At 44.5% G+C, this 23,622-nt stretch overlaps 2 protein-coding genes across 3 annotated transcripts; one reads left to right on the forward strand and one right to left on the reverse strand.

Moving 5' to 3' along the window:
• The first annotated feature begins 408 nt into the window (after positions 1-408).
• On the forward strand, positions 409-6,021 carry LOC119181555 (uncharacterized). Its single transcript, XM_075883718.1, has 6 exons — positions 409-1,394; positions 2,781-2,826; positions 2,895-2,929; positions 4,120-4,159; positions 4,224-4,255; positions 5,908-6,021. The coding sequence occupies exons 1-6, from the start codon at positions 1,184-1,186 to the stop codon at positions 5,946-5,948; spliced, it is 405 nt and encodes a 134-aa protein (XP_075739833.1). The 5' UTR covers positions 409-1,183; the 3' UTR covers positions 5,949-6,021.
• LOC119181556 (putative nuclease HARBI1) lies at positions 4,257-23,622 on the reverse strand. Of its 2 annotated transcripts, XM_075883716.1 has the most exons (5): positions 21,976-23,620; positions 21,039-21,308; positions 14,670-14,939; positions 9,345-9,466; positions 4,257-6,828 (listed from the first exon to the last, which is right to left on the reverse strand). In XM_075883716.1, exons 1-5 carry the CDS (start codon positions 22,373-22,375, stop codon positions 6,826-6,828), a joined length of 1,065 nt encoding a protein of 354 aa, XP_075739831.1. In that variant the 5' UTR covers positions 22,376-23,620; the 3' UTR covers positions 4,257-6,825. The 2 variants fall into 2 exon arrangements, with proteins under 2 accessions (XP_075739831.1, XP_075739832.1); XM_075883717.1 differs by lacking the exon at positions 9,345-9,466 and having other exon boundaries at positions 21,976-23,622.

Consider the following 23,622-nt stretch of genomic DNA (forward strand, 5'->3'; position numbering starts at 1 on the left):
TTCCTGGTCAACGTGAAGATGTCGGCGAACCAGCCAAAGCGAGCGCGACAGCCGAAATTTACAAAAGAGATTGATTGATTGATATGTGGGGTTTAACGTCCCAAAACCACTATATGATTATGAGAGACGCCGTAGTGGAGGGCTCCGGAAATTTAGACCACCTGGGGTTCTTTAACGTGCACCCAAATCTGAGCACACGGGCCTACAACATTTCCGCCTCCATCGGAAATGCAGCCGCCGCAGCCGGAATTCGAACCCGCGCCCTGCGGGTCAGCAGCCGAGTACCTTAGCCACTAGACCACCGCGGCGGGGCAATTTTACAAAAGAGGAGCTAGCAATTCTCGTCGATGGCTACGAGGCGAACCGGCGGGCAATAGAAAGTCGAGGAGAGGGTCCCCGAGGGTCCCAAGCCAAACACAGGGCCTGGGACAACATCACGGCAACATTATTTGCTGTCTTGGGGATCGTTCGAACGCCCGCCGAGGTTCGAAAGAAATGGTGCGACGTCAAGAGCGCCATCAAGGCACGAGGTAAGGCTCCTTTACGTAATTGTTCGCACACGTGCTGTAACATATGCACTCTTTTAGGGTTGTAAGTATATAAGCTTGTATTAGCGTAAGCGCACGTAAACACGCAAATAACCAGTCCGCAATGACCGATATAAATTCTGGCAACATCGATAAAGTCACTGCATATCAACAGCGGCAGCTCACCAGATATCACGTCGTGTAAACGAGTGCCTGGTCGCTGGTTCTTAGTCAACGACAACCGCAAGCATGTACTTGAGCGGTATAACCGTTTGAAGAGTTTAACGCCTAAACAAGATTACATGTAATGCCATAGTAACGATAATGGGATGAACTTTTATCGCCTGAGGATTTTTACCATGCACCTAAATACTTTTAGGTGGCCGCGTGTTCTTTTGTTGCGCGCCACAACACGGCTCCAGGAGCCAGGCACTTAAAAAAAATGTGACATCAATGCTTATGAGCTACCTACCTCAGCTCGGTATGCTAAGTGGAAGAGAAATGACATCGCGTGTCACGCTTTCGCTATACTTCAAGGCATTGGTGATGGTGAGACTTAACGCAATATATTTGTAAATCTTTGTTTACTAAAGCGTGCAGTAGTTCTTGGCGCGTATCCGGGCGAGTTGCGTCCCCCAGTTTATAATCTTACAAGTATGCCACAGAAAACAGCTGCAGATACAGGTACACCATTCATTATCTGCTCTATAACAGCTGCTGCAGTTCACCGCAGCCAGGCGAAAACTGGTGGCGGTCCAGAAGACGTGCCACCTCTGAACGAATTTGAGACTCGCGTGGCGAGCGCGTTGGACCCGGAAGCGATTTCCGGAATCTCTGGCGGCATGGATGTAGGTGCCCCGAGTGCAGGTATGAATGCCAACAGGTGTGCCTGTATATACAGCTAGACAGCGCGCTTGCACGGCGGTCTCAGTAATGCGGAGATGAACGTATGTCGTTATAGCTAAAAATTGAAATAATAATGGTTCTTTTATACTCCTAACCTTCTCGCAGCAGCTCGTGTTGAAAAATGTTTAAATATAAGTCAAGAAAGTTCTAATGTGCCCGAACTTTTAGGCAGTTGCAGCAAGAATCCAAATAGCTATTATACAAGAAAATTTTGCAAAGAAATTACACACGCAAAGGAGTAGTAGATTAATTGCATACAAAACATAGTGAAAAGAACACTGAAACTAGGTGCAACAGCGGGTGTATTCGTAAAAGAAAGCCAATCATGGGCGCCGCACGGATTTTGCCTTGCAGGATGGAAACACTAGTTGCATCGCAGTGGAGCGGGGAGGGAGGTGACATAGCAGTGATGCTGCTAGGGTGTGCTATAAGTACTGGCGCAACATGAGGGGGGCATATGACCATTTTGAAGCCTTCCTCTCCCCCTTCAGACGCCACGGAACCTATATGCAATATGAAGAGTACTAAATGTGCACTCCAACAAAAACATGGTAAAAAAAGCGACGAGAGAACGATTTTATAGCAATGCAGACGATCACTGGCAAGAACGCAACAAGGGTAAAAACGGATATCAATCATGAACATTGTGTTTATGATGATCTTTAAACACAACCGCAAACCACCGCATCATTATGAGTTACGCTGCAGCAGAAAAACAGGTAAATTTCTATCACCCGCGATATTTTAGTGTTAGTGGACGCCACACATTACAGAGATATCAATAAGCTTCCACCTTTATACGACCGTCGAGGACTGTATCAAAGCCGCGACTCTTGAGTCAGCAACCAAGCAATAAAATTCCTTATTCACAGAAGTAGCCAGAAAGAACATAAAATTTCATTTTGTTCTTGTTGGTATGAAAGGCTGATGGACATTATTCTCACACTTCCATATAGCTTGACCCTTGGAAGAAGCTATCTTGCATATTTTACACGTTCAGAAGCACTTAAACTTTTATTTTTGTGTTTTGAAAAAACAACAGAGCACATATACCTCTGGCAAGGTGAAGCAAGTCGACTGCGTGGGGTGCAACTGAAAGGGGTGCAACTGCGTGGGGTGCAAATGCGTGGACTGAAAGCATTGTAATGCAGTACACTAGGTGAAGACACCCTTGACACAAACTGATGACGAGTACAGGGGAAACAGACCTTGTTTAGCGAAACTATACAGTTATGAAGCCTTTGTGTGCAACGCTTGTGTTTGCTCTCGCATAAAAACTAATTTTGCATAATGTGCTTGTGCATGAGTTGACCCTAATCCAATGATGTACTTATGTTCTCTTGTTAGATGAACAGCGAGACAATCCCTTCATTGCAGAGCTGTCAATACCAGGGTGAGAATAACTGTTACAAGACTGTTTGAAATACCAAGTATTATAAAAATGATGTCCCAATTTTGCAGACCCAGCAACATGGCATATGAAGAACTCGAAGAAGGTTAGTGGCCCATTTGCCAACCTTTGCTGGTTTTGCTAGTGAAAATATTTGTATCAGCACTGTAGGTAATTGTGTGTTTGCATCTAATAACTGAATATTGGGAGCAAAAAACACACAATAAAGCGGCAGTGTATTGCAAGCATACTTCTCTTTGATCTTTTACTTAGTCATTCACGTGATAGAAGGCATAAATAAATGCACAGAAATTATAGTACTAACCAAGTGAGACACAACTATAGCAAAAGCAATGATAAACCTTAACAATAAAGAGATGTCCTGCATGTTTGTCAACCACAGCGACATTATTATTTATTTAGCATGGTTGAATAACTTTAATCGGGTAAGGAGTGAGGGTCCACACTTTATGCAATATCTATAAAACATTGCGAAAATTCATACACAATTACTCTGCAAGATCGAAAAAATGCCTGTATGCACTGAACCATTTTTTCATCAAGTTCAACAGTAAAAGGTAGACCACTTACGATTGATGATGTGTGCATATATGAATGTTTGATGCTTCTCGACGAGTTGCACTGTTCAGCATGCTTTACTTTTGGTTTAAATAAAGGGAAAGACTAAGTGAAGAGTTGCACCAATGAAGTATCATACAACGCCACTGCAGGCCACCTTTCACATTGACTTGTCAGGGCAGCAGCTTATCTTGCGGCTGGCACACAGGTGCAGGTTGCAGTGTTGCAGCTAAGGTTTATGTAAAGTAGGAATTGCTGATGGTCTGGTGAATTTATGCACATCATTGTCCCTTTCAGTCTTTCAAGCAGTAATGTTGCATCAAGAAAAATAGCTTTACAAAAATAATGGTGCACAATAAAAGTAATACTAACTAAAGTAATCAAAATGGCCAATGAATATACTTAACCTAGGTAAATATTTTTACATATTAAAAATACCGCATATGTAGCAAAGAGAGGTGCACAACTTTCATGAAGATTGTTTTCATCCACCCTCATTGCAGCTGTCCGCACAAAGGAAAATACACTTTTCCGAACATTCGTCCTGCAAGATTACCTATGTATTGATCTTACGTTACATTGTTTGTCATTGCTGAAAACTAAGACTACAAATGACGTCCCCCCCCCCACAAGCAGCAGCCTACAGAAAATAAATATATGAGATTTAAACAACTCGTTCTTCACTGATTGTTGACTCCATTGCATTTTATACTGCAGGCACCTGCGATGCCATCAGAAATGTTCCGTCTAGTGCCGGGTAAGCCTCAAATAATTCAAAATGTGGTACTGTGTATATCAAGTTTTTTTCTGCATCTGGACAGGTCAAGCCAGGAAGACGGGGACAGTGCAACAGGTAAGCACACAGAACCATGTATTTTTATTTCCTTTTTAAAACACACAAAGTACAGCAACCAAAACTTCCTAGAAAAGTTGCTTATTAAAATTTACAACATATGTGACCCTACCCGTATCTGTTTACACATACAATATTAAAGAGTAGTAGAAAACATATGTACAGGTGCATGCAGTCTTGAGCAATAGTTTGGAGAATTAGTTTTTCTATCCTTGAGACGTGTACATGCTTGTTGCAATCAAGCCATCTGCATGAAGTGCCCATACCTCACTATTCTGCGAAAGCGATGTACACTACGGTCTGTTTGTAAAAGAACGCAAAAAAGATCCCAGTTCATATTTCCGGCCTTTTAAAAGCAAAAAACAATGCTCATACATAGCATTAGGCTGTCAAAAGTAGTTAAAAATCGCAATCACTGATAATACCATGCAAATCTAAACCCGATGCTCATACAAGAATGTGAAACCCAGACACATGGAGCACGCAAGCGTTCCCTTTAACAGTGGACTGTCTGTCTATTGTATGAGCAGATAATCTAGCACAAATCTTTTGATTTTACAGTTTGCACACTTTTGTTAGGAACTTCAAAGAGTAAAAGGAATCATCCAGTCATCATGCACATAATTTATGCATACAGTTAAAGTAACTTTTGGGCACCGAGAAAGATACTGAAGAAATTTAACATGTGGCAGGAATGCAAATCTGGCATTGCTGCGGTGGTCTAGTGGCTAAGGTACTCATCTGCTGACCTGCAAGTCTCATGATCGAATCCCGGCTGCGGCAGCTACATTTTCGATAGAAGTGAAAATGCTGTAGGCCCGAGTGTGAAGATTGGGTGCACGTTAAAGAACCTCAGAAGGTCGAAATTTCCGGAGCCCACCACTACGGTGTTTCTCATAATCATACCGTTGTTTTGGGACATTAAACACCACATATCTATCAGGAATGCAAATCTGAGAAAAAATTAGACAAATTTGTAAATTTTAGAGCAACTGAAAGAAGGTTAAAGCAGCAGTTCACCTAATGAAAAGACACAGAAGTGCATCAGCGGTATTTGCAAATACTCTGGGATACTTGGAATGAATGCAGCACGCATTCTAAGCTTGTGCACGTTGGCCTGGCAAACTCTAAAGTGGGGCAGCTTCAGATGGAGGTCCAGTGAACGAAGAACACCGACAACCGTACTGTTCGCTTTATTCTTTATTTGTGCTGCAATAACGTAAAAAATCAGTTTTTCACAAGTTCAGGCGTAGTACTTTGATGACCTGTTGATATAGAAAAGTGCAGATAACCCTAAACATATATGTGTAATGCTTCCAAGCAATAAATTGCATTACCTTGAGAGGAAAAAACCATACCCTCTGCAATAATACATCCGCAAACACTTTCTTGGAAAATCCATTAGGTGAAGGGCCACAAAGACTGTCATGCATCATTGTTAGGGCACAACACCGTTTGTTATGCATGATCATTGTGTTAAAAAGAAATAAGGAATGTTCACGTTTCACAAGGTAGATTTCACTAGACAGATGCCATTTGAACCATATTTGGTACTCCTAAAGACATCAACCATGCATTTAGTGACTGCCAAATGGCATATGAACATTGTGCAACATTAGGTACAAGTCATGTTATGTCATTTTAAAATGTAGGTGAGCCACAGCAACGCAGCAGCAGCACTCCACGGCGGTGACAGCAACCACGCAGCTACACAAGTGAGAAGCTATTTACATAGTAACGAGGTTCAGTGGGGTGAACAGTACATGAAAATACATAGTTTGTACATTGAGGTCCATTGTAAGAGAAGACTGGCAGGCAGTGGCATAACATTACATAGGAGATAAAGCATAGAAATGTGCACACAAGGTGGAGAGAAATTCTTATTTCACTCTTGTACCCAGTCCATAGTTTACACAAGATCATTATTGCTGTGCTTATGTTTTCCTTGGCAACCAAGTAAAAAACGAAATAATGACACTCTGCTGGCTTAGCATTTACTGGGTCGTAGCACCGAGCGTTAAAGTTTTGACTGCTGACAATGACAACTACTCTGAAGCGTTAATGCAAGGCTACTCGAGAATATTGCTTTCAAAATGCAATTAACGATACACAATTCCTTATTCAAAAAGAAAGGATCTACAGCAGGGCGTACTGCACAAAGCTTGAAGTGCATATACACCAGTAGTGAGCATACAAATATAAGTCCTCCAGCTATTTCAATGCACATATCAATCTGAGTAGTACACTGAACAACCCGGCCTGATCTCTAATAGTCGTGTTAATCTGTAAACTTTGCCCCCCTTGGAAAATCAGTGGCTAGAGTAGGTGGCTGCTTATCCCAAGGTCGCGGGTGCGATTCCAGCCGTGGCTGTCTCATTTCAATGGAGGAGAAATGGTAAAGGTCTGTGTAATGTGCGATGTCGTGAACGTTGAAAAATATGAGATGATCCTCCATTAGGGTGTCTCAGGTGATCACATTGTTGTTTTGGTACGTAAAATCCCGCATATTTATCTGTCAATTTTGCTGGACCCAGAAAGCACATGGCGATGAAGTGCTGGATGTAGTGCCATTACTGGAACGTGTAAAAAGTACAAGTAGTAATTAGGGCAGTTGCATGTATGAAAGTGCACAAGTGATACAATTATGTGATAACAACTTTTTCTCTTCTATTTGCAGAAGAACAAGAACTCTTCGAGCGCATACTCGAAAATCAAAAAAAAAATTCTCAGAGCTCAAAAGCGCACTGCAAGAGCTTTAGAACGCACTGCAAGGTCTTTGAAAAGAATTTTGCAGGTTAAACTGCACAAGCACAGAATTCGTTTTGAAGGAAACAGAGTAGTGCCAAATAACAGTGAAAACAATAAAATTTTTTAAAGTGAATGTTTTGGCTGTCTTTCATAAGCTGACCAAAAATGAGGTATTATTACCGAAACCAGCTCTGCATCGGCAGATATTTTGTGTTGTCATGTGAAATTGTAATGTGAACGTACCATCCATCCCTGTGTTTCTCTATTACACCTCTGCACTGTAATACACTAAGGAACTCTTTTAACGAATACAAGTCTGAAGCATTTATGAGCACGGTCTCGTTGGTAAACAGGCATAATCTGAGCAGATGCAAGCACCATCCTTCAATTTCTCACCAAGATAATAAACTTGATTCCTGAAAATTAAGAGTACACAGGAACAGCAAATTCTTATCTTGCAATAAAATGTTTTAATTAACTGTAATACAAGCAACAAACTACCTTTATTTGTCAGGTTTTCACAGTGTAGTTTGAACTAACGACTGTTCTCTATGACCACATGAACAAATTTAGAAAATAATGTCTTAACATATTCTTTATTTTTGCAAAGTATTGTCCAAGTCCAAATCAATTTATGTTATAGATGTGTGGCATAAGCAGCAAACATGCTATGTAGAACAGACAAACTAACTAAAAAATTTGAAAAAACACTATTGCAGACTAGGGCAGTAAATCTAGCCCAGACTTGCCACCTAAAACTATGGAAACCACTTCTATTTTTTACATTTAAATCACTAAAGACAGCAGTCTTTCACCAAAATGTAAATTTGTGCTGCATAGCCAAATCGAAATTGTCACTACCGAAACTGAAGCCCGAATTTTTGAGTTTGGCAATCGCGTTATGCAATGCATAACAACGTAGTTCCAAGCTGTATATTTCTCTTCGCTCGTCTTGCATGACTTTCTTACTTTCCTTCAAGAGACTAAAGGTTGCTATCATAACAATTAGTGCTCAAACTTTCATTTACTGCAGTGAAACATAAAATGAGGCCCCTTTCGCAAAAAATTTTTTTAATAATTATGAACCTACAGCTGCTGTCTATACCAAGGACTAAGAAATGATACAAGCAGTTCATGAAATATGCTAGAAGGATTGATTGGAGGGTAAAAGTTGGTACAAATTTTTAAGGCGAGCACTAACAACCAGTAGGCCGAAGGCAAAGGCAGCACCAGAAGTGCACACCTACAACTGTTAGTGAGTGCTGGTGTTATCTAGTCTTTGCCTTATGAACACTAGTCTTTCAGTTGTCACCCGAAGTGTTGAATATTTGATATCTAATCTCGATGATTGTCAAGAGCAGTGAATGCAGATTGTTTCGAAATTATGTTAGCTTGAAATTATCCTTTAAATTCACATTAAGCAAAGTGTAATATGCGAGATCAGCCCTAATGCAACAAACAGTTCTCAACAAGTGCCAAAAAGGCATTCAAAGCATTTACCCCTGTGTGTGTGTGTGTGTGTGTGTGCGTGTGTGTGCACCCGTGTGCGTGCGTGTGTGTGTTTGAGAGAGAGAGAAAAAAAGACAGGAGTGCTTAGGTAGAATTATGAACCTGTAGTCTTCATAATTTTGCTACAATCTGACACTGACCTTTACATTTTATTAGGCCACTGCACCATTCTTCTGGATTAAGGTAATTACTCTAATGAAAGATCAAACTTGAACATTTAGAGCTCACTGCACACTTCAAATGCCATGTTTTGGAACCATTTAATGAAATACCAGTGTCTTCATCACCACTCTTAAACTAATCTAGGGGCGAATAGTAGCCAAGAAGGAGGCAATTAGGCCACAAAATTTTTTGTGCCGAATGTAGCTACACCTGGTAGCTCGTCTAACATCAAATTGAAGAACAGTATCTTAATATATTACTCTCAAGCCCTTTTGGATGCGACAGCCTCATATTGTGGAGGTACTAATTGTACGTCTGCTTTACATAAGCGACTAATCGAATGACGAGGTTTAACACAGCTTATCCCTTTAATTCAGCAATGCAGTGCAGAAGGAAAGAATCAGCAAGGAATGTCTATCACGGTTTCTTTTCCTTACAAACTGTAAACAGCATGGACAAGTTGACGAGACAGAAGTCAGCATCAGCAAGTGCGAAACAAGTGCCTGCCAATGCAATAGTTCATATTTCGGCATATCAAACTATTGTGACCACGTTACCTTTTTTAGCCTACGTTACGGCATTAACTGCTACTTGGAAAATGAAGACAACATGACGAGATAAAGTTTTTTGTATACATATTGTACATTGAAGAAAACTTTAGCTGCCATACCATCTGCTCAGCCAATGAATGGATGGCCTGAATAACCTGGCGTCGCACAATTCCAGCTGCTGTGTCTTCTTGCAGACATGGTAGTTCAGGGTCATCCCCTCCCTCGTCCAAGAAAGGGTCATCTAAAAAGAAAACATAAACACACACATTATCTATCTATCTATCTATCTATCTATCTATCTATCTATCCATCTATCTATCCATCTATCTATTCATCTATCCATCTATCTATTCATCTATCCATCTATCTATCCATCTATCTATCCATCTATCCATCTATCTATCCATCTATCCATCTGTCTGTCTATCTATCCATCTATCCATCTGTCTGTCTGTCTATCCATCTATCCATCTGTCTATCCATCTATCCATCTGTCTGTCTGTCTATTAATCTGTCCATCTGTCTATCCATCTGTCCATCTGTCTATCCATTTGTCTATCTGTCTATCCATCTGTCTATCTGTCTATCTGTCTATCCATCTGTCTATCCATCTGTCTATTCATCTGTCTATCCATCTATCTATCTATCTATCTATCTATCTACCTCTCTCTCTCTCTCTCTCTCTCTGCCTGCCTGCCTGTCTCAAGAAGGAGCATGAAAAAAGGAACTTATTTCCATAGAGAAACACATTCAACAAATCTAAAAATGACAAAAGAAATCTATGAAAGTGAGGTGATAACTCTTCACGCGGCAAAACAGCAATCTCATTGAGAGTGTACAATGATTCGGTGCTAAAAGCAAGTTGCCAGTACAAAAGAAATTTTTTTAATTCCAATTAGTCATTTATGCAGCTCAGCTAAAACATTAGTTCAGAGGCATGCTTTTGGTAGCATTTATGGCGAGAGAAAGTAGATAGACCACACATGCGAAGTAATAAAATGCTGCCTCATGAACAATGGGAAAGTTTGCCAAATATAGGTGATAATGCACCAGCTATCATCAGAGCCTCATTTCTCACAGCAGCTGCACAGATGCTCTGAAGTTACTCAATGCTAGATCACCTAATTGCCACTAGTAGCTGAGAAAGCTTTTTCATATACACTTGAGCACACCATGGCATTTGAGTGCCAATTCAAAGATACTGACAGCTAGAGAAATTCTGAGTGCACAAAAAGGAGAATTCATTATACCCACAGCTTTTTTGCACAGAACTATAGTGTTGTCCTGAGTAGTGTGGCAGGGTCAATGATATGCGATGCTTCCAATCATTTCCCTTGTGCACAAAACTAAGCAAATAAAAAGTGCAACTTTATAGCTAAATTGGCACGTGCATATCTTGCATCGACCTAACAATACATGTGCTATGATAAAAGCTCACTTTAGTGAAGTAGGAGGTGAAGCTTTCCACAACAATGTCCTCAAAAAGTTTCCGAACTACCGCTTGGCTCAGTCCTTGTGAGAATGATTCAAGGAAATGTAAAAAGAAGTTAGAGATGTTAAATATTTTACAGTGCAACTGCCCACACTAGGGCATCTCTATGCACAAGCTGAGGCAGACCATGATGTTCGTTGTTGTCTGTATTTATGGTTATATTTACACATGTGCTTGCACTCACTGGTCTGCTTAGGGCGTGTTTGCACTACAGCGACCCAACGCTGACACGACCCCACCGCAGACGATCGGCTGAGCTACCCACCGACAATGGCACCTGACAATCTGGTCACACTAAGCCGAAAACAACGACGCTTCGAAAGACAAACCGTTGTCGTCGTGTAACATGATGGCAGACCGAAAACACCAGCAAAGCGTATTAGCAGACGTGTTGCCCACAGATTGTTAGAAGATCAATTGTCGAGCAAAAACTTGCCTGTGTTGTTCAATCTAACAACTAAGATAGAGATCTTAGGCAGAGGTAGAAGGCCTCACACACTACTTAAAGGTGTTCTCCAACACTATTGAACAAGCTATTTTTATTTGTGGTTTGCAGAGACCGATAGGTGGAAATAATTTTTGCATAGGTCTAAGTGCCAATATTAGTTGATTTAGTACTTTATTTATGCAACAAACTACACATCGCTGCCGACCTTACTGCCACGTAGCAGCGCTCGCCTGAACTTTGCGGGTGGAAATGACACTAGAAGGTTGCCGCCATATGATTGTATAAATTTAATGCTAGAAGCGATCATGATGTAGCAACAAACTGAGGTTACTAATCTGTATCATTTTTCTTCTCTGTGCTTCTTCATCAAACCCTGAACAGACGCAAACACAATAAAAAAGATCACGGTAACTACAAAGCATGACAGAGATGCTGGCTGCCATTTCGGCACTGGATTTTAAGCTTGTGCGGGTCAGATGTCCATACGAAGCGCCTCTTTTTCTTTCTTCCCTCTTCTTGCTTTTTTGAGTATACGAGCTATCTGCTTCTGCACATGCACTGTAGAAGAGGTGCAGTGCACCAATGTTTGTTGGGTGGCTAATCGAACAGCACGCGAAGGCTCTACAGTACTTCACTGTCCTGGTTCCACAAGTGCCTTTCTTAGAATAGGAGAAAGTCACTTGCGATATCGTAAAAAACAACAGTAAATGCCTCGGTTCGAAGCAGTAGCTCTCACTCACGCTCTGGCAAACCATAAGTCAGGCAAGACATCAATTATGGTAGCAACAAGGTCAACATTACTTTGAAAAAGAAAAAAGCAACAGTGGGGTGCGAAGTTCCCCTGAGTAGTCGCTTCCAGCTTATTTAGTTGGGGTAGCCTTCCGAAGACACGGGCAAGTGAAATGCGGTCAAGTGACCCTGTGAAAATCGAGTTGAGGGTCCACACTCTGGTTTTTGTATTTTGAATTTTCTAAGTCAAATAACTTGCTGCATTAGTGTGTACTTCAGTGTACACAACACATGTATAAAACATAAGGGGTGGAATAGTGTTGGAGGGCTCCTTTAATGGTCATCCTGTGCACTCCACAAAAGTCATTCGTTCGCTTTGTCTTTGTCTGTCCCCACCCCCTGGCCCCTCACCCCAAAAGGGACAATGGCAATGCACGGAGGATGGCTGGAAATGAGAAGCAGTCGCAAATTTTTTGTGCAAAATTAGTGGGTGTCACTGCGTGTGCCCCCCAGTGTGACTCCAATTGAGAATTGGCCAACTAAAGGCTGTGGGCATAACAAGGCCTGAACGGAGCCTCCGTGAGACCATAGGCAGACTGTTTGTGTCGTTGCAGTGTGCACAATCAGCCGATCGAAATAAGAGTCGAGTTGCTCTATTGTAGACATGCCTTTTTACATAAAACCTATACTATTACGGTGTCCACACTTACACCTGAGTTTCCAGTGACAATTTACTGCTCCAAGTATGAATGTTTTGAAAAATGATAGCAGTGCAGAAAATAAATGTTCCATGTCTTGCTCGCCCCATACTTAAAGAACGAAATCATTTTAGACACCACAGCACGAATTGTTTTTTGTCATTTGCAAAGCAAGGCAGCAAGGATCTATAAGCATTATAATCGCAAGTAATGATACACGAAATAACATTTGCTCAACGAGAATGCTGCATGAATGTTCAGCTTGCAGCCAACCAGTGTTTCAGACCTGACCACTGGTTACACACAGCCAAGTGAAAAATACACACAGCCAAGTGAAAAAAACACACAGCCAACACACATAAACACACATAAAACACACATAAAATACCACAAAAACACAAAACACACATAAAACACACATAACACACATAACACATACAAACACACAAAAACACACACAAACACACAAAAACACACATAAAATACACACAGCCAAGTGAAAGTTTTTGTCTTGTTACCCAAACTAGTGCACTCATGGGAACCTTATAATTTGTGTACAAAATTTTACTTGCGTATTGCTCACAGACCAGATCGGTATAAGGAGTGCTTTGCGAAAGACCACACAACTGTTTGCAAAAGACTGCTAGCTACAAAGTTTGTACAGGTATGAATGGCTGAACACTTTCAAGCATCTGTTTCATTACCGGAACTTGTAAAAAAATGGCAGGAAGGAGACGATAGAAGCTTTCAATGAAAAAAATCTGTAAATGAGGTTTCTGTCACACCTAATATTTCACAAGTTCACTCCTCTTCCTCAAGGATAGAACAGAACTTCGACAAAGACAAGTTTGTTGGTAGGCTCAACACAATTCTTGTTAACAGATTTTATACATAACTGCAACACATGTTTGTTGTGAAGCAAAACCTTGCACATTGTCTTCTCACTAGTGTCTTAATATCACGCTTTTAAGGTGCTCCAGAAGCTTTGTGCCGAAAAAAACGAGCATGTTTTCTGCGCATACTTTAATGATGCATTTACTACTGCAACCTTCACAGACTAAGTTATGGCAGTAATTGTCAGCATGGATTAAGCACACCGACACCATTTTGCTTAGCCTAAAAAACATTACAAAGATTTCCCCCTACAAAAGCTTTCAAACTGCATACTTTTAGCAAAGCTAAAATATTGTGGAGCTCACAGTGGTGGGCCTGAGTTTGGTGAAAAATCATAATGCTTTATACAGGAAACAGTATATAAAAAATAATCTGCTCATAGGAACATGTTTCAGGGAAAATACGGAACTGTCACATCTGGTAATTTTGCCTTTTTATAAATCTGATATAAAATAATAATAATTTAATCATAATAATATTTAAGGTTTAAGATCTCAAGGCAGATATATCAACATGCGATATACCATAGTGCATCGCTCAGGATAAATCTACCATCCAGCACTCATTTAGGATGCATCAACATCACACTGTACACGGTCTTCCACTATGTGGCTCGCAATGCAGTGCGACTACCAGGACAGGAAAAATGTGTGAAGTTCCCTTCCCCTTGAAGCAGCACTGACGTACTGACAAGGCTAAAGAAACTTGTATAAAAAAGCAATGATACATGGAACCGCTGTTCCTGTGCTACGCGTTTTAGCAGCCACACTCTCGTTTGAATTTACTATGCATGTGCAGTACAACCATTTTTCTCCAAACCTTCACTATTATCTAAAGGTAGTATTACTCGCAGCATTTGTTTTTAGAGTAGAGGTATGTAGAAACTTTAAAACATTTACACAGAGGAACTGGCAAACCATGTCCGGTAGTTAGAGCAAGCTCGATGTTTTCTGAAAGAACCAAGCTGTGAAGTAGGAGCTGGCCACGCTGACAGTGGACTTTTCATTATAAGGAATGAAATATCTACTTCTGCACACCTTTGAAGCTTGAGCAAGGTCACTTTCTCGAACAGCACGGCAGTTGGCAATTGCTAGAGCAGCTGTTGTCTCAATATTTCTTCTACCCAAACAGCTGTTCTGCAAAACATGTTAATGAAGCTACTACAGCCACAGCAATCACTTACCATCAGTAAAGCTGAAGTCAATGCCATGTCGGACACACATGTTGTGCAGCATGGTGCATGCCACCACTATTTTGGTGCACATCAGCGGATTGTACTGTAGAGCACCCCCGGACTGGTGCAGGCACCTGAAGCGTCCCTTTAGAACCCCGAAGGTCCTCTCAATGACTTGCCTCGTCCGAGTGTGGGCCGAGTTGTACTGCTCCTCGGCAGGGCCAACCGGAGACCTTACAGGGGTGAGCAGCCATGGCTCTAAAGCATACCCAGAGTCACCTTAACAGAGGAGCAAGGGTGTACTCATGTCACAGGGCCGAAATGAACAAAAACATAAAGGTATCACATATAGCCTCAAAACATGTACGGTGCGAAAATGCCAAAGGAAATAGTTCGCAGAATTATGGAACACAGGCAAATTGCACTATTACTTCATTTTAGTGGCATCAGGTTTGAATTGCAACTGACTTCAAACCAGTGGCAAACAGCAAAGTGTACATATGTATGTGTGCACCCCCACAAACAAACACACCCACACACACACACACACACACACATATATATATATATATATATATATATATATATGCACATGCAGAAGAATAACTTCGATTGCCACAAGATTACAAGTATGAAAGTAGATGTGCTTTCACATAGCTGTTTATTGAGCCAACGTTTCAACGCGTCTAAATGCCGGCTGAATATACAGTTGTTATATGAAAGCGTATCTACTTTTCTATTTGTATACATATCGTACTTGTAAACTATATATAAGTGTACACACACACACACACATATATATATATATATATATATATATATATATATATATATATATATATATATTGTAATGAATTAATGAATCTGAGTAACGGACGCTCTGCTGGCAACGAAGAAGACGATGATGATCGGTGGCTGCAGTAGTAGCTCGCGCACGCCGTTCGCCATTAGCCAGACCTGCCTGTTAAAGCTCATTTTGCCAAGCTGCGTCTGAACCTTTCTCGACGTACAACACCTCTATTTTAAGTGGTGGAGGAGCCGGGGTTCCCATCAACCTGGAACTTCGCAATCGGACGCTACCCTCACCGTTCACCATGACTGCTCCTGGCCCTTCTCAAGCTGCCTCACCAACGACAGTCTACTGTACTGGCGCGCCTCGGCAACGTGACCCACCAATTTTTCGCGGCAACGATGAACAAGACGTCGAGGACTGGCTCGTCGAGTACGAAATCTTAAGCGCTTCCAACAAGTGGAACGCCTGCGACCAGCTCACAAACGTACGCTTTTACTTAGCTGATGTGGCCAGCCTCTGGTTCAAGAACCACCAAGGCGAAATTACCAACTGGTCCGCCTTCAAGACCACCATCTCCGCGGTCTTCGGCCGTCCCGCCGTGCGCCGGCTTCGCGCGGAACAGCGTCTCCGTAGTCGAGTCCAGCGCAGGGACGAGACCTTTACGAGTTACATTGAAGATGTCTTGTCCCTTTGCAAGCGCGTCGATGAATCTCTAACCGAACGCGACAAAATCAAGCACATCATCAAAGGAGTTGACGACGACACCTTCCAGATGCTCGTCGCTCGGAATCCACAGACCGTCACCGATGTTGTCCACCTCTGTCAGGAGTACGACGAGTTGCGTAAGCAGCGTGTCTCGACGCGCAGGGCCGCAGAAGATACGGCTGAAGTTTCCGCCCTCGTACACGACGTCGCTGCTGATCAGACCGTCTTACTCCCCCAAATCAAACAATTCATTCGTGAGGAAGTTGCGCGTCAGCTTTCTCTTGTGGCCGAAGCATCCGCGCCAGTGACCTCGTTAGACCCACGTCTACGCCAGGTCATTGAGACACAGGTCGCGCAAGCACTGCCTCCATCGCCACCTGTCCCTACGCCGCTGACCTACGCTGCCGTCGTTGCTAGACCCCCAGCCCCACCTGTCTCTGGCGCATACCGGGGCACCGGGTCCTCCTACCCTACGACGCTGCCTACATACACGGCACCCCATCCCGTTTCGCCCCCTGCACCTTCTGTCGTTAACCCATGGCGCACCTTGGATAATCGACCCATCTGTTTCGCATGCGGTTTCGTGGGACATATAGCACGCTACTGTCGCCGTCGCAACTCCCAGCCTCCAGAACATGAGAATTCTGCAAATTACCAGGCTGCCCAGAATCCCCGGCGACCATCTTCTCCTATCACCGACTCATTGTCCCCACGACGCCCCGTCGATTCTCGCCGGTCATTACCACCCCGTCGCCGATCTGTCTCCCCGATGCTTCTGAGCACGAGCCCCGCTCGAGAGGAAAACTGACAGCCGCAGTTCCGGAGGCAAGAACTGCGTCGTCGTCGAACTTTCTAAGACCTCCTCTTTGTCCGTCCAACGAAATCGATGTGCTAGTAGAAGGTGTTGCTGTACGTGCACTTGTCGACACAGGCGCCGTCGTTTCTGTAATTAGTGAAAAACTGTGTCGCGATTTGAGAAAAGTTACAACGCCGCTTACGAATCTTGCTCTGCGTACAGCCACCTCCCATTTCATAGCGCCGACAGCTCAGTGCACAGCACGCGTTCTTATTCAAGATGTTTGGTACGCCGTCAACTTTGTTGTTCTCCCACGTTCATCTTACGACGTGATACTAGGATGGGATTTCCTTTCTACCCATCAGGCTCTCGTCGACTGCGCTCGTGCTGAACTCACGTTGACGAATCCGTGCCTTGATATCGACCACCACAGTCCCTCGAAAGTGTTTGCCGCAGCTGACGTCCGCATCGCGCCGTTGTCCGCCGTCCTAGTGCCTGTGTTTTCCCCTGCTGCCACTAACTCGACGCTCCTGTTCCAACCAACTATAGCTAGTGTGCAACACCGGACCATCGTCCTCCCGTTTGCCGTCATCAACTTTTCCAATGGTTCGGCGGTGCTTTATGCGTGCAACGTTTCTGCTTGCCCGTACATCCTGCTACGCGGTGAGTGTCTGGGAAGCCTCGAGACCTTAAATTGTATTTTCGAAGAACCGATCTATCCAGACAAGCCATTTCTACCGACTTGTGCCATTACACCCGCAACTGACGCTAATGAACCTATGGATGTATTCCGCAAGTCCATCGATTGTAACCTCACGCCTGGGCAGCAGAAACAGCTGATCAAGCTCCTACAGCGTTTTCGAGCCTCGTTTGACCACAATCAGCCTTCCTTAGGTCGAGCGTCATCTGTTGTACACCGTATAGATACCGGTCAAGAGACGCCATTACGGCAGCGTCCATATCGTGTGTCAACTACCGAACGCCGTGCCATCAATGAACAGGTTGACGACATGCTGACACGTGGCATAATCGAACCGTCAAGCAGTCCCTGGGCCTCTCCAGTTGTGTTGGTGAAGAAGAAGGACGGATTCATCAGGTTTTGCGTGGACTACCGGCGTCTCAACCGAATCACGCGCAAGGATGTCTATCCGCTGCCACGCATTGACGATGCCTTGGACTGCCTACAGGGAGCCGAATTTTTCTCTTCTTTAGATCTCCGCTCTGGATACTGGCAGGTACCCATGGCAGAGGCCGATCGTGAAAAAACTGCTTTCATCACACCCGACGGGCTTTACGAATTCACAGTGATGCCCTTCGGCCTCTGCAACGCGCCAGCTACTTTCGAGCGGATGATGGACTCTATCCTTCGAGGCCTCAAATGGAACGTTTGCCTTTGTTATTTAGATGATATTGTCGTCTTTTCAACTGATTTTGAAACCCATTTAACCCGCCTCGAGAAAGTCCTTGCGTGTATTTCTGCCGGGGGCTGCAACTGAATCTGAAGAAGTGCAATTTCGCCGCTCGAAAGCTTACGATCCTTGGCCACGTGGTTTCAAAAGACGGCATTCTTCCTGACCCTGCCAAACTTACAGCCGTTTCAGCGTTTCCCAAACCGACCACCATGAAAGAGCTCCGAAGCTTCATAGGCCTTTGCTCTTACTTCCGGCGCTTCGTCCGCAATTTCGTGACGATCATCGCTCCTTTGACCAAGCTCCTCGCCGGCTCCAAAGACCTTTCAGCCTGGTCTGCCACCTGTGACGACTCTTTCAATGAACTGCGCCGCCTCCTCACGTCGCCGCCTATTCTGCGACACTACGACCCATCGGCACCCACAGAGATCCACACCGACGCTAGTGGTGTCGGGCTAGGCGCTATTCTTGCACAGAAGAAAGACGGCTTCCAAGAGTACGTGGTTGCCTACGCAAGCCGAACTCTTAGCAAAGCCGAAAGCAACTATTCTGTCACCGAAAAGGAATGCCTCGCCTATATTTGGGCGATAGAAAAATTTCGACCTTACGTGTACGGGCGCCCTTTTGACGTCGTGACTGACCACCACGCCCTCTGCTAGTTGTCGTCATTGAAGGATCCAAGTGGTCGCCTCGCCCGATGGGCATTACGCCTCCAAGAATATAATATTCGCGTGGTCTATCGCTCCGGCCGGAAACATTCGGACGCAGACGCCCTAACCCGTTCGCCTCTACCCCCTGACCCGGATTGCTGCGAAAGTATAACCTGTGATGCCACTGCCGTCACCATCGCCGACATGCCATCTGAGCAACGCAAGGACCCTTGGGTTGCCTCGATTCTAGACATCCTGGCTGGGCGGACGGCTTCCCCCCCTTCTCGCACGTTGCGTCGGCAAGTGGAGCACTTCGCCACTCGCGACGACGTGCTGTACCGACGCAACTACGCACCCGGTGGACGTCAGTGGCTACTCGTGATTCCACGTCATCTGCGATCCGAAATTTGTTCCACGTTTCATGACGACCCCCAATGTGGCCACGCAGGTTTCCTGAAGACTTATTCTCGCATACGTCTCCGATATTACTGGCGTGGCATGTACCGTTTTATACGACAATACGTTCGGGCCTGCTCGACGTGCCAGAGACGAAAAACTTCCCCTTGTCACGCCAGCGGTACCTTGCTACCCTTACCATGCCCATCTCGACCATTCGACCGCGTCGGCATCGATATCTATGGTCCCCTTCCCAACACTGCTGACGGTAACCGCTGGATCATAGTTGCCGTCGACCATCTCACGCGGTATGCCGAAACTTCATCCCTTCCCTCGTCTACAGCAAAAGACGTTGCGACTTTCGTTCTTCACAACATCGTATTACGTCATGGAGCACCTCGGGAGGTACTGAGCGATCGTGGTCGCGTATTCTTGTCAGACGTCATCACAGCATTGCTGCGTGAGTGCCACGTCGTTCACCGCACTACAAGCGCCTATCATCCTCAGACCAATGGAATGACAGAGCGCTTCAACCGCACCCTTGGTGACATGCTGTCTATGTATATCTCGTCAGACCACTCCAATTGGGACCGAGTGCTCCCGTTTATCACGTTCGCTTATAATACCGCCATTCAAAGCACTACAGGGTTCTCTCCTTTTTTCCTCCTTTACGGACGCGAACCTTCTTGCACTATGGACACCATTCTTTCGTACAAACCTGACTCCTCAGAGTCCACGACTTTGTCTCAAGCAGCTACATACGCTGAGGAATGCCGCCAACTGGCAAGAGCATTCACAACCCAAGACCAAGGACGCCAAAAGCACCACCATGACGCATCAAATAACACCACTTCCTACGATCCAGATTCACTCGTTTGGCTGCATGTTCCCTCTGCTACACCTGACCTTTCTACCAAGTTGGTCCCCAAGTATCACGGCCCATATCGTGTGCTACAAAAAACGTCACCGGTGAATTACCTCATTGAGCCACTGGAACCATCTTCTGACCAACGTCGTCGTGGCCAGGAAATTGTCCACGTCTCGAGACTTAAGCCCTGCTACGACCCTCCCGTGTTTACTTGTCCATAGGTCGCCAGGATGGCTCCTTGTTTCACGGGGAGTAATTGTAATGAATTAATGAATCTGAGTAACGGACGCTCTGCTGGCAACGAAGAAGACGATGATGATCGGTGGCTGCAGTAGTAGCTCGCGCACGCCGTTCGCCATTAGCCAGACCTGCCTGTTAAAGCTCATTTTGCCAAGCTGCGTCTGAACCTTTCTCGACGTACAACACCTCTATTTTAATATATATATATATATATATATAGAGAGAGAGAGAGAGAGAGAAAGAAAGAGAGACAGGCTTGCAAGCACAGCGAAGGACAACAGGAACCGTAAAGTTTCAAATACTAAAGTTTGCCATTCCTGTTCATATTAAATTAAATTGGAGCAATCACTGCATAAACATTTGTCCTTGTCTTGTATACTTGATAACGAGAGTACAATTAACGCCCTTGTGTGAGAACACTGCAAACGGCTACTATTAAAACATTTTAAAAGAAGTCCAGGAGGCAAGCACAGGAAATGCTTTCCTGGTTTTTCGCAAGTATATCTTTCGAAAGAAATTACCTAGTAACCAGCCGTCGGGCGATTCCCGTCTCTGAAAGCACCTTCGAAGGTCGCAGTAGGCCCAGGTGAAGCTGTCGTGGGTGCTGCCGGGCCATTTCGATGTCAGCTGGGTAATGACACCCTCAGCATCGCAGATCGCTTGTACATTGATTGTGTACAGGCCTTTTCGGTTCCTGCACAAGTGTTCCTGGCCCTTAGGAGGCTTGATTTGCACATGAGTGCCATCAATGCATCCTAGGACCTTGGGGAACCCAGCTATCTGCGAAAAGGCTAAAAAGAACATGAATGAACAGCAATTGAAAGTGCTGCTAAAACATATTAGCCAGTAAGGTAATGACATCATTTCGTCAAGGCCACCTATACATTTGAGCACCTTGAAACACTGTGAAATACCCCACAAGCTCTGCATGTCGGTATGTTTCGTAAAGAAGTGAGCTGAGACATCTCACAATTGATTAGGTTCTCGAAATGGCGAGCAAGGGAGTGTGTGATAAAGACATAAAAATTTTGCTGCATAACCATGCATTCTGGTGACATATTGGTGCTGCCACCGAAATAACGTTGCATGCAATTAGTGACCTGAAATCAAAATAATTTGTAAAAACAGCTTCGTGAGTCCAGGAACTTTAACTGCATAAATTACTTTCCCCAAGACTGTGACACTTCTTGGTGAACAGAAAGGTTCCAATTAAACTGAGAAAACCAAGCTTACGGCAAACAACAAAAAATTGCTCAACAATGTAAGCTGTAGAAACTTCTCCCTCGTGTAGCAGAATATTCTGCAAATTATTACTGGTACCAAGATGCGTGGTAGCCTAGTAGAAGCTTTCAAGATAATTGCACTGGTTAACATTAAATCTGCCACACTAACAAAACACTGTAGTCGTTATGACACTACACGTCATGCAACAACATTATTTGACAAAGTTCAACTCACCGATGGCCATAGCATTAGCAGCCCTCATTGTCGTCGGGAAGCGTATGTGCTCCGCAGCCAGCGAGCACAGGGCGTCAGTTACTTGTGCCACAATGCGCGACGCACTCGATTGGCTCACGCCAACCGTGTCCCCTACCATAGACTGAAAACTGCCGCTTGCGTAAAAGCGCAAAGCGAGCAGCACTTGCACGTCCACCGGTAAGGTGCGAGACCGCGCCGTAGGCCGCTGCAGTCGAGGCTCTAGTGTCGTACAAAGGGCCCGAATATGTTCCCTCGGGAACCTGTAGTAACGCAGGTGCTGGTCTGGAACATCGTCCAAGGCTAGGCGCCGGTGGAAGGTGCGCTCTTTCCGGAGGGAAGGTTGCCGCTGACCAGCGTTGGCTGCCAGGACGTACTCCATAGTTCGGATAGCTTAGGTCAAGGGTAATAGCTGCCGATGGACCCATATTTATAGCAGAACGCATAGGTTTGTGACATCCGGTTCCGCTCACCGCGATGCTGGGATTACCATAGCAACCAGGAAGCAAAGAGTTGACACAAAAAGCTACGTCGAATCCTTGTAGTTCGCATAAAGCATCTCGGTAACTTTGTAGCAATATGAATCTGCAATCGCTAGTCTGAAGACACGCAGCCGTAAACACCGTTGAGCTATTGACCTGCCGTCACACAGCATCCGCACAGTCCTTGGATGTGTTAGTACAGAACCAGCGTTCCACTGAGCTTCGCTGCTCTATCGAAAAAAAAACGCTTTCTTCGAGTACGAGTAAAAAAAATAATAATAGGAGCGCAACGCTGAAGCCGGAATCAAATAAACAGCGTATCTTAGGAGTTACAGCCATTTTTCATGATTAGTCAAGGAACTTGCCCAAGCGATTCCGATGCCAAATATCACACTGCACCTGAACAAAGTACTCCGGAAGGCGATGCGTACGTGCGCCCAGCGGTTTTCAAACACACCTTGAAAGCTCCGTAAAGAAGTCGGCTACGACGATGCACTGGCACCTATTTCCTCTCCACAAACACGCCAAAGCAAGCGTTTTACGCTCCACCGCTCACCAAGAGACACTGCCGTCGGTTTTCACACAACTTGGACGCCCCGAAGGCACAACGGAATTTCCAACACAGCGATAAGCAACGGAGTTCACAATACAGCGACAATAAAAGCGCATTGCTGAAACCGGAATGCAATAAACAGCCTCGCTTATGAGTTACAGCAACTCTTCAGGATAACTCAAGTTACGTGACCAAAGGATTCGATGCCAGATGAATGAACAAATTACTCCGGAAGGCAATGCGAACGAGCTGTCAGCCGTATTCAAACACACTTTGAAGCATCTTGGAAGGCCCCGTAAAGAAGTCGGCTACGACGAAGCGCTGACGCCTTCTTCCTGACCACAAACACGTCGAGGCACACATTTCACGTTTCACCGTTCACCAAAAGACACGGCCGTCGGTTTTCGCACGGCCTGCACAATCCGGAAGGGCAACAGAATCCACAGTACAGCGACTGGCGCCCGCGGGAATGGCCCCCCGCACTTGTTTAGGTCGCCATGTTGTTCTTAGAAACTGCGCAGCAGGGGTAGGCGCTAAAATAACTTGGAAAAAGCACTTGCGCGATTTTCCGACCAAGACAAAATATGATTTTAT

The sequence above is a fragment of the Rhipicephalus microplus genome, unplaced genomic scaffold, assembly GCF_043290135.1.
Source record: "Rhipicephalus microplus isolate Deutch F79 unplaced genomic scaffold, USDA_Rmic scaffold_20, whole genome shotgun sequence".
Lineage (NCBI taxonomy): Eukaryota > Metazoa > Arthropoda > Arachnida > Ixodida > Ixodidae > Rhipicephalus > Rhipicephalus microplus.

What these genes read in the sequence shown, in the direction of transcription:
- LOC119181555 (XM_075883718.1), top strand. Translation starts at nt 1,184, where the DNA reads ATGCCACAGAAAACAGCTGCAGATACAGGTACACCATTCATTATCTGC. An exon ending in TGTAGGTGCCCCGAGTGCAG is followed by an intron (nt 1,395 to 2,780) that starts GTATGAATGCCA and finishes TTCTCTTGTTAG; the next exon opens with ATGAACAGCGAGACAATCCC. An exon ending in AATGTTCCGTCTAGTGCCGG is followed by an intron (nt 4,160 to 4,223) that starts GTAAGCCTCAAA and finishes GCATCTGGACAG; the next exon opens with GTCAAGCCAGGAAGACGGGG.
- LOC119181556 (XM_075883716.1), bottom strand. Translation starts at nt 22,375, where the DNA reads ATGGAGTACGTCCTGGCAGCCAACGCTGGTCAGCGGCAACCTTCCCTC. An exon ending in TGCTAATGCTATGGCCATCG is followed by an intron (nt 21,309 to 21,975) that starts GTGAGTTGAACT and finishes TGTTCTTTTTAG; the next exon opens with CCTTTTCGCAGATAGCTGGG. An exon ending in GCCCGACGGCTGGTTACTAG is followed by an intron (nt 14,940 to 21,038) that starts GTAATTTCTTTC and finishes TCCTCTGTTAAG; the next exon opens with GTGACTCTGGGTATGCTTTA.